Genomic DNA, 11337 nt, shown 5'->3' with positions numbered 1-11337 from the left:
TAGACAGTTTTACTGGTATTAGTAAAAAATATGGCAGTTAACATGCAACTTGTTTTTGGAACTCAACATCTCCTGAAGTTATGGTAATACCTTAGAAGGTTGTGCCACTCTGGAACCCAGTGTGAGTCACCTCCTCTGTGTAACAGCAGTACAGGTTGAAGTGTGGAGTTTGTTGTTTAAGAAATGTGAGAGTGTTGAGAGTAATTGAGAAAGGACAGTCCTTAGTAAAGAATGGTTAAGGTTTCAGCTGATATTAACAGCAGTATGAGTTGAACCCTTATCAAAATTGTTTACATTAATTCACATTAAATAAAATAATTCACAGACATTGGACATCACAGCACCTAATGTTTTAAAAGCTGATTTCCATGTCTTGGGTTCTTGCTGCTCTCTTATCAAATGTCATGTCAGCTATGCTTGCATGTTTGTGGTTGACGCCACAAAGATCTCAGCAAAGTGATTTTTCATCTGTGTAAGATGTTTGCTTGTATTATCACCATCTGTTGCAGACAATGTGAGTAGTGATGAAAACCCTAATTAAGGAGCTTTTCCACTGCACTGTACAAGCTCAACTTGACTCTACTCCCCTTTTCTGGTTTTCTATTAGGCAAAAGTTGGTACCTGATACCCGGTACTTTCTTGGTACCATCACTGTCGAGGTTCCAAGCAAGCTGAGGTGATACTAAAGCTGACATAAATACATTACAGATTACTGATTGATCAGAGAATCGCTTAACACATATGCTAACATTTTCTATTAGGCTAGCAACCAGAATGTTATGTAGTATTTCCCAAAATCTTCTGTTTCTGTCATCTGTCTTTTGTCTTGCTGCCAACAGGCTCTTCTGAACAAAATTGGTCTCATTCACGTCTCGGCAGTTAAGTTTGACGTTACTATGATGACCAGCTAAACAGAGAGGGTGCAGTGAAAAACGAAGTAGCTGGTGCCAAAAGTGAGTCAAGTCGAGTGGCGCCTTACCATACAGTGGAAAAGTGGCTTCAGTGCATATACAAATGGATTTGTACAAAAAGCAACGCACAAAATCAAAGGAAGCTACACTAACACACATCTACTTTTGATGTCCCAAACTAGATAATTATTGAAAGGAATTATTTAAATTGTTGTCTTTTTTGATTTTGCCTTGGATCCAGTATTAATCATTAAGGGGACCTAAGTGGGACTGGCAAAATTTGACGTTGCCAAAAAAGTTATTTGTACCTTTTGGAAAAAAAACAAGCACCTATTTTTACCATGTAGCTATCAGAATTGAACCATGTTAAACTTGAAGAGAATACTGTTTAGTTTAGAGGACTATCTAGCCTTATTTGAGGAAATTTGGTATCCTTTTATTTCTTACTTGAAAGACAACTGACCATAAAAGGGGTTCTGTTGGGTTACATGCAGCAGCTATGAGGGTGGGAGGTGTCAACTGTTTCTGGATGGTATCCTTGGTACTTCATTATAATCTGAGATTTTGAAGCAAGTTGATGTGTTCTACGATAACTACACCATGCTTCTTAATAAACAGATCAAACATAAAAGCAACACACAGAACTGAGGGAATATGAACTGTAGTAACCCCAGCTTCTGTTCTGTTTGTGTTCTAGTTGATGGTCTATGATTCAACCATTAGTTGTGACAGACAGGGAAGCTTTCTACTGTCCTTTTGCATTAGTCAGTGTTTTCACTTCAATTAGGCAATTCAGGTCAAAGAGCTCTCAGCTGTTTTGTATCAGAGAGAACAGTCATCTGAATCTTAATCATCACTCTCTTTTTGCATGATAGAGCTCTCAGGACATCAGGACTCTTTAGGACATCAGCAGCCAAAGTGCCAAATATAGCATTAACAGAAAGGCACTTTTATTGAATAGAACCGATAAAGCAACTCAACAAATTGTGTTACAGCTGTGGAAAGTTAGAACATTTTTAGAGATGGACTGTGTAGAGAAATCAGTATAGCTGAATTATCCTTAATCCTACCATGATTAAGATGTTATGATGCCCTTCCCTTTATAAACGCTTTGTGCTATAGGCGAGAGCTGTTTGCGTGCTGATGGGAGTGTGTGGGCAATTCTCGGTGTGTAGAAGAGGAAGGAGACATACATTGATAGACATGTGGGAACAGTTCTTAACATGCAGCCTTTGGCAGCTGTGCAGTATAAGTGTGTGTTTTTGTGGTTGTTTGTGGTTGTCCTGGATTGCAAGGTGCTGACTGTGTGTGTTTGTTTAAATGTTGAACTTATTCACTGGTAATTCTTTCCTAAACGTCAAGTTGTTATTGTAGGTAAGAGCTGGTGAGGGTACCTGCTGTACCATATATATTTTACATTATCACAGTATGGACATGTGTAATTATTTGGACCTAGTACCAAAGTAAGCATGGTCTTCATACAGATGATTTCAAACAGGTACCTTATCACTAGAGGGCATGCACAGCACTAAATTCTGCAGTAAATTCTGTAGACTGATAACTTACAAGGAACTTACTCCTACAAGGGAGTTCAGTCATCTTAAAGAAGATTATGCAAAGCAATGGAATCAGAAGTAGTGATAAGAAATAACTCAGATCCTTTATGGGCTTATAATGGCCAACAAAGGTCAAAACCAACCCAAAAAATAAAGCATGATTTAACAAACTGTAAAAAATGTACACACCAACTTGAAGTGGAAGAGGTCATTACGCATTAAAGCATGAAGAAAAACTTCAAAGATCAACTTTTCAACTGTATATTCTTCTTAATATGTTTGCGTGTGAGAGAGCGAGTGTTTAAGAGTATGAATTGCTTGCCTTTGCTTGACTTTGGGCAAACACGTTTGATGACTTCTAGCATATGACAATTTCTGCTATTTTTAGTGTATTACAGCTGAACGATATCTAATGGTTAGGCTACCACTTGTGTTTGCAGTTAGTGATGTATTTTTGCCTTATAACCTTTTACTTATAAGGCTTAGAGCAGTGGTCATGCTCCTCCTGGAGATCTGCTGTTCTGCAGAATTTTGTTAAAACCTGCATCTAACATGCTGCCCCTCTTTTACCCTAATACTAATGCACTGGTTCCAATGATGGGAGATTCTGCAGGAAGGTAGATCTTTAGGAACAGGTTGGTGACCACTGGCCATGCGTGTTTTTGTCACAACAATAGTCCCACTTGTTGGAAATCAGACATGATTAGATGATTCCTCTGTCAGTGCCTGCTGTACAGCTGCTAAGGTCCTAACCCATGAATTAGCTCGCTTTTAATGATCTAATTACCAACTTACCTTGCATTTACAGAAAAAAAATCAAGATAGGACAATTTTTCTTTTGGTGTTTTAACTCTAATTCATAAGACATTTTACGCTTGCAGAGATTAAAATCCAACAGGAGACTGACGGTGTAGGTGACTGCTCAATATATAATTGGCAAACAGGAAAAAAATGCACAAAGAAAGAGTGCAAGAGAGTTTGCTTCCTAGAACATGAATGGCCTGGTTATTTCTGGATGTTTCCTCAAACTGCACCACTTCCAGGACATCAGGTTACCTCTCTGTGAGACACTACAAAACACAGTGTCTGCACTGATGGAATGGCACCCCATGGACATCAGTTCACACTGTCAGCAGTGGTGGAAACAATAAGCAAGAGCAGCAGGTTTGGAGGCAAGATAGCTGCAGGACTACCTGCCCTTACTCCATTAACTCTGTTAATGCTTGTGCACAAAGAGTCAGTAGAAAAGAATCAGATATGGCCTGAAGAGCTGAAGCATTGGATGTCGAGGAGGCAAGGGTGGAATGGATTCAGCAGTTGAAGGTGTTAAAGTGTTGAAGGCCAAAAAGACCAGAGCGCCTGGGAGAGGAAGCATTGTTCTGAGGCACTGGAGGATAAAAGGACCCAGGACCCAAAAGCTGGGACAACAGTGCTAGAGGACTGAGTCTGAGGCACAGAGCATAAGAGCCGTTAGGCTAAAGCTGTACAACTAGAAGAAGGGGAGGCTGAACCTGAGGCTGATAATGCAAATCATAGTAGTATGTAAAGTATGATGACCCATCAGTAATGAAAAGCTAAATGTGTAAAATACCTCATGAACTCTTCCTAGACCAGAGTCTGACCAGAGTCCTAGCTGTTTACAGGAGTGAGTGAGTAGATTTTGTGCTGAGGTTAAGTTGGGTATTTTGTATTGGAGGATCTCAACTTTGAAAGTAAAAGAGTTTAAAGATTTTTCACCTGTGAATTTTTAACATTTTGTATTTGATCTCGGCTGTTAGCTCTGCTTTTTCTCCCTTGAATTTCTTTCTTTCTTTGCAAACAGCAAGAATTTGAACCTTTGGGAAATGTTGAAGATGAAAGTTTAGGATTAGGATTAGACAATCATGAAATATTGCTAATATTAACCAAATTATTTATACTACCCAAGGGTAATTTCACTCTGTCTAGCTAGGGCCTGGAAGGTCACATTATTGATTTCCATGAAACAACAAACCTTGCTGACTATTAAAAACATGGACTTGGCCGTGAAGATGTCTTTACAGTATCAACATAACAGATTTATTGTAGTATTTGTTTGTGCTGTATTTATACCTAATTGAAATGTAATCATTTAGGCGACTGAATAAGCAGTTTAACTCAATATCTAAGATGTAATTAAGAGGGGGCAAACTGAATCTTAGAGATGAAAAATGATATTTATATATATGTATACTCAATGCTCCTTTGTAGCTCATTTGATTATCCTTTCAGGTTTACGATATGTAATTGAAGAGCATTCATACAATCTTGACCCATTTTGGTGGTGTTTCAGGTACTTAATACATCTATATTGGTGCTAATGCTGTCTTGCAAGCAAGACTGTGACTAGAAGAGGAAAGTGCCAGTGGGCAAAAGATGTTACTTGGTACCATGAACAGAGCGATTAATGATAACAGCGTTACTTAATGGAGGACTGTTTGTTTCTTTGTGCTAATGCTGTCTTTAAGCCTTTTTTATGTTAATATGTTTTGCTTGATGCTTTCAGAAACGCATGTCATTTTAATCACAACACACTTTTTTTCTAGTTTTTCTTTTTATTTTTGCATAAATTAAAGAAATGGAAAATGTTACATCAAACATTACATCACACCTTCAAGCATAACTTGTGTTTACTGCACTAAACAGTCTGGTTCTCTGGCGATTACAATGACAGTGAAAATGTTGCCATGTTCTGGTATATACGCAGTGAAGGTGGCAAAGCTCTTCGTTCATTTTCATTTGCACCTATCAGTCATTGGAGTGGAAGATTTCTTTGAGCATTTAGCTGGCCTTGGTGAAGGACTCGTAAAGAGAGGTAAGCTGGTCCTTCAGGTTCTGGGCGTAGGGATCCAGTTTCTCTCTCAGATCCTCAGCATAGGGAGCCAGACTCTGCTGGACCACTGCAGCTCTCTGGGCAACCTGGGACTGAAGATCCTCAGCAAGGGGTGACACTGTCTTCTGGAATTCCTGCAGGTGCTCATCTACTTTCTGTCTCAGCTCTTCGGTGTAGGGGCCCAGCTGGGACTGCAGCTCCTTCACTCTCTCCTCCAGGCTTCCTCTAAGCTCCTCAGTCTTCTGAAGCACGGTGGCCTTAAGGGCCTCGGAATCCAGGGATCCAGCATATGGGGCCACTGCCACCCTCAGCTCCTCCACTCTCTGCTGAATTTGGGCTTTGAGATCATCAGCATAGGGCTCTAGTTTTTCCCTCACAGTAGTCAGGTCTGACTCCAGGCGCTCCCTCAGAACCTCAGCCTCAGTGGTGATTTGGAAATGATGTCCTGGGCCATGGGGCTCATTTGGTTTTGAAGGGTGACAGCGTACTGACTGGCTGTGTTGGCACTTTCCGTAATTCTAGCACTATGGATTTGAAGAAGAAAAGCATGCATATATAAGTAAGGATGACAGTAAAGATGTGGCTTTGAATATGAGGGTAAACATGAATCAGTTCAGTTTATTTACTTCACTTCCTGTCCCAGCTGAGACTCTCTGATCATCTTTAGTGTGTCCTCAGCGGTGCGTGTTGCCTGGGCAACATAGTTCCAGAATGAATCAGTCAGTTGCTCCAGCTGTGGTTTGGGCTCATCAGCATAGAAAAGGTTGGCTTGGCAGACTGGACAAAGAAACAGACAATTTCAGTGCACTATCTATGTGTGTAATGTGATGTACTGTAGATATGAATTTACTGTTGTAACAAGCAATATTTTAATAAAACTGAACTTTTGTTCACAATGACAAGGAGCATAAAATTACATGCAGTATAATTGAAATTTTACCTGTGAATACAGCCAGCACCAGTACAGCGAGCACCTTCATGGCTTTGTATTAATTCTGTAAGGTTCCAAAAAATATATTTCAGAACATATCTTCCTAATTGAAATATGTAATTGAATATATTTGTAGAAAACATTACAGTTCAGTTTTTGGCTTACCTTTCAGTCACTGTATTCTGTCAGTTGCCAGACGTTTATGTGTGAAGTCCAGCAGAGTAATCAGGGTATATATACACTGTAGAAAGGTGCGTGTTGTATTGGAAACCCAAAGTCCAGGACGTAGTGCTTTGCTGTCAATGCTGCTCCACATCATACTGTCCTGATTGGACACTCAGTTACCACAGAGCCTGAAGTTCAGTTTAGACTCAGATAAACGTCTGACTATCATGGCCTAATAAAAGCATAGATAGCATGCAGACACAGGTAAAAGTTCAGGCAATAAGTTTCAACCTTCCAGAGTTAAAAAGTACACAGTTGCTTGCAACGGCAATCATTTTTGATTAAAAGAAATTTAAACAGCTTTTTTTAATAAAAAATATATTGATCATAAGCCTCCAGCATCTCAACATCTAGCCAAGTTTTTATTTCATTATATGTCTTTTTTTGGTTATCTTGAGGGGTCATGATAACAGTTGGTGATTCATTTGAACTATATACTTCTAGACAAGACAGCTGGAGCCTGGGACTTTGATCTAACAGAGCTAACACGAGCTACTACACTTTGATTAGTTTAATATAAAAGACAAATGAACTCTGTCCTTTTCCACATACTGTATGTTAATTGCATTATTAACTACTTTGTGGTTCACTAATGTCTGTTTGGCCAAAAGTCAGTTTTACTTTACTTTACTTTTTAATAGAAATCAGTGTAGATGCATCGATATTTCAGTGATTTACCATATTAAGAGTTAGGATAATTTTATGATTTCATTATTTATAAAATGCAAGACAAGTAAAGCAAACTTTAAGTACACTTAAAATGATGACAGAACTAAACAAAATCAAAATACTACCAAACATGTTTTAAATATACTTATAAAGAACTCGTCCTTTTTTGGACACTCATAATTGCTAGAGGCCTGCTCCATGGAGTGATGCAACAGTGCTACGTGGACCAGGGGAAGGTTTCTGAAATGTTGGTGATTTGGAGTTCTGTTTAGCAGCCAAAGGACACCTTACTGTGCAAACTCAGGTCACAAGATATTTAATGTTCAAACAGACAAACTTTATTGCTTTTTACAAATATTCACTCATTTTGAATTTGATGCCTGCAACACGTTCCGAAGAAGTTGGGACAGGGGCAACAAAAGACTGGGAAAGTTGAAAAATGCTCAAAAAACACCTGTCTGGAACATTCCACAGGTGAACAGGTTAATTGGGAACAGGTGAGTGTCATGATTGGGTATAAAGGGAGCATCCCTGAAAGGCTCAGTAGTTCACAAGCAAGGATGGGGTTCACCACTTTTAAACAACTGCGTGAGCAAATAGTCCAACGGTTTAAGAACAATGTTTCTCAATGTGCAATTGCAAGGAATTTAGGGATTTCATCATCTACAATCCATAATATCATCAAAAGATTCCGAGAATCTGGAGAAATCTCTGCAAGTAAGCGGCAAGGCAGAAAACCAACATTGAATGCCTGTGACCTTTGATCCCTCAGGCGGCACTGCATTAAAAACCGACATCATTCTGTAATGGATATTACCACATGGGCTCAGGAACACTTCAGAAAACCACTGTCAGTGAACACAGTTCGTCGCTCCATCTACAAGTTCAAGTTAAAACTCTGCCATGCAAAGCGAAAGCCATATATCAACAACACCCAGAAACGACGCCGGCTTCTCTGGGCCCGAGCTCATCTGAGATGGACTGATGCAAAGTGGAAAAGTGTCCTGTGGTCTGACGAGTCCACATTTCAAATTGTTTTTGGAAATCATGGACGTCTTGTCCTCCAGGCCAAAGAGGAAAAGGACTGTCCGGATTGTTATCAGCACAAAGTTCAAAAGCCAGCATCTCTGATGGTGTGAGGATTAGTGCCCATGGCATGGGTAACTTGCACATCTGTGAAGGCACCATTAATGCTGAAAGGTACATACAGGTTTTGGAGCAACATATGCTGCCATCCAAGCAACGTCTTTTTCAGGGATGTCCCTGCTTATTTCAGCAAGACAATGCCAAGCCACATTCTGCACTACTATGAAGCGTGGCTTCATAGTAAAAGAGTTCAGGTACTAGACTGGCCTGCCTGCAGTCCAGACCTGTCTCCCATTGAAAATGTGTGGCGCACTATGAAGCACAAAATATGACAACGGAGACCCCGGACTGTTGAGCAACTGAAGTTGTACATCAAGCAAGAATGGGAAAGAATTCCATCTACAAAGCTTCAACAATTAGTGTCCTCAGTTCCCAAACGCTTATTGAGTGTTGTTAAAAGGAAAGGTGATGTAACACAGAGGTAAACATGCCCCTGTCCCAACTTCTTTGGAACGTGTTGCAGGCATCAAATTCAAAATGAGTGAATATTGAAGATTGAAGATTAAATATCTTGTCTTTGTAGTGTATTCAATTGAATATAGGTTGAAAAGGATTTGCAAATCATCGTATTTACACAATGTCCCAACTTCATTGGAACTGGGGTTGTATATCAATACAATAGATATTGCCAAACAATAGCAACCTCCAAACTTCATGTGGCCTTCACATTAGCTCAAGAACAGTGCATAGAGAGCTTGATGGAATAGGTTTCCCTGGCCGAGCATCATATTAAACCGTTTGGATTAAGAATGGGATTTCACTCAATTTTATATGAGTGTGAAGGCAGACGAGCAAATACTTTTGGCAATACAATGTGATACAAACACACACACACACACACACACACACACACACACACACACACACACACACACACACACACACACAGCTTTAACCCTCTTGGGCATGGAATTCACCAGAGCTGCGCAGGTTGCTATTGGAATCCTCTTCCACTCATCCATGATGACATCACAGAGCTGGTGGAGTCCATCACCTTTACCTTCAGCAAGGCAGTTGTCACCTTGAAGGTGTGTTTGGGCTTGTTTTCGAGTCGGAAAACTGCCATGCGGTGCAGTTTCCGAAAGGAAGAGATCATGCTCTGCTTCAGAATGTCACAGTACAATTTGGAATTCACGTTTCCCTCAATGGACCGCAGCTCCCCAATGCCAGCAGCACTCACACAGCTCCAGACCATGATACTACCACCACCATGCTTGACCGTAGGCAAGAGACAGTTGTCTTGTTACTCCTCACCACACATGCTGGACACCATCCAAGCCAAAAAAATGTATATTTGTCTTGTCGAACCACAGAACATGGTTCCAGTAATCCATGTTCTTGGACTGCTTGTCTTCAGCAAACTGTTTGCGGGCTTTCTTGTGCATCAGCGTCGGAAGAGGCTTCCTTCTGGGACGACGGCCACACAGACTGAATTGATGCATTGTGCGACGTATGGTCTGAGCACTGACAGGCTGACTTCTCTATTTTTCAACCTCTGCAGCAATACTGGAAGCACTCATCATCTATTTTTTGAAGCCAACCTCTGGATATGACACTGAACATGTGGACTATTTGGTCACATCCTCATAGAGTTCTTGCCATGAGGTGCCATGTTGAATGTCCAGTGTCCAGCATGAGCGAATTGTACCCAAAACACCGAATTTAACAGCCCTGCTCCCCATTCACACTTGGAACCTTGTAATTGTAAACGAGTCATATGACATCAGGGAGGGACGACGACACAATCTGGACATGTTCACTGTGAGGTGTACTCACTCGTGTTGCCAGCTATTTCGACATTAATGGCTATGTGTTGAGTTATTTTTGGAGGACAGTAAATCTATACTGCTGTACATTGACTACTTTAAGTTATATCCAAGTCTCATTTCTACAAGCAAAAATGAAATGTATTTTTAGACATGCAGCTATTTTGCACTAATTGTGTAGCTTTAATATGACAAAATTAAAAGGTTGTAGTTTAATAATTTTAGTTTTAAAATGCACATTTAGCAGGTTTGAAGGATTAAATATTTTATGAACTGAATTAAAAAGTACACCTTCCAATAAATTTAATACCTAAAAAAAATTAAAAATGTAAAATGGTTTCATCAAGTGACTGGCAAGGCCTTGGATCAGTTGAATAGCCCTTAATTAAACAAGGTAATCTCTTTTGGATATTACCTTTATTTTGCCATAACCCTAACCTTAGCCCAAAACCCAAATTTAACCCTTACCCTTGTCTTGTCTACCCAATCCTAACCCAAACCTAACACAGTCTTTGTACAACTACCTGTAGATAATCCACAGGACCCTACTGTTGGAATAAAGTGAGACTAAACTATATTATACTATTATTAAACTTTAATTTTTGGCTTTAATACCAAACTGGACACAGCAGAAATGTATTGTGTTAACCATTAAATCACTTACTGTCTGAATTATTTTCTCCAAATCAGTCAAAGTCTCCAAATCATAAGATCATAAATACTGTATACATGGATGATGTTAGCTTTAAAAATTCTCATGCCACCAATTGCTTGCTTTCATATTTAAACCTGCCCTGGATGATGAGAACCCCAAAGATCCAAACAGCTTAATGTGTGTGTTTGTCCCAGCATTTAAAGATGATTGCACAACCTGGGAATACCTACACACTGAGAGACCTTGCGTAGTAATGTGAAGTTTCAGCTACCCATTGTTGTTTGACTGACAGTCAACTGTTTCCTAGAATACAAACAATTCAGGGAATTTCCCAATACATTGTGCCATCCTCTCTGTAAAAACAGTTTAATTTCAATATTGATTGTTATTCCACATTTGGTTGATTGCTCTGATAACAGTTTTTGGCCATCATTTGTTGTGAAAATTAACTGTTGATGAATATTTACTTTATTGTGAAATTATTAAGGAAATTATTAAATTAAAAAGGACAATTTTTTGAGAAGTTTACATTTCTAGAGACCCTTTGCTTTGCTTAGCATTCCCTAGTGTTTTTGTATAATTTAATTAGAGAACTAAAGAAAATGAATAAAAATTTAAGAAGCAGTA

The 11337-nt window shown here is 39.4% G+C and overlaps 1 protein-coding gene across 1 annotated transcript; it reads right to left on the bottom strand.

Moving 5' to 3' along the window:
* Nucleotides 1–5020: 5020 nt before the first annotated feature.
* On the bottom strand, nucleotides 5021–6519 carry LOC108429918 (apolipoprotein A-I-like). Its single transcript, XM_017701997.2, is given in 5 exon segments — nucleotides 5021–5748; nucleotides 5751–5842; nucleotides 5945–6095; nucleotides 6259–6313; nucleotides 6415–6519. Coding segments are annotated over 4 exon segments (765 nt in total). The 5' UTR covers nucleotides 6299–6313; nucleotides 6415–6519; the 3' UTR covers nucleotides 5021–5266.
* Between the last annotated feature and the right edge of the window lie 4818 nt (nucleotides 6520–11337).

Source organism: Pygocentrus nattereri, chromosome 3 (assembly GCF_015220715.1).
Source record: "Pygocentrus nattereri isolate fPygNat1 chromosome 3, fPygNat1.pri, whole genome shotgun sequence".
In the NCBI taxonomy this organism is placed as follows: domain Eukaryota; kingdom Metazoa; phylum Chordata; class Actinopteri; order Characiformes; family Serrasalmidae; genus Pygocentrus; species Pygocentrus nattereri.
This window is presented reverse-complemented; position numbering and strand designations above follow the sequence as displayed.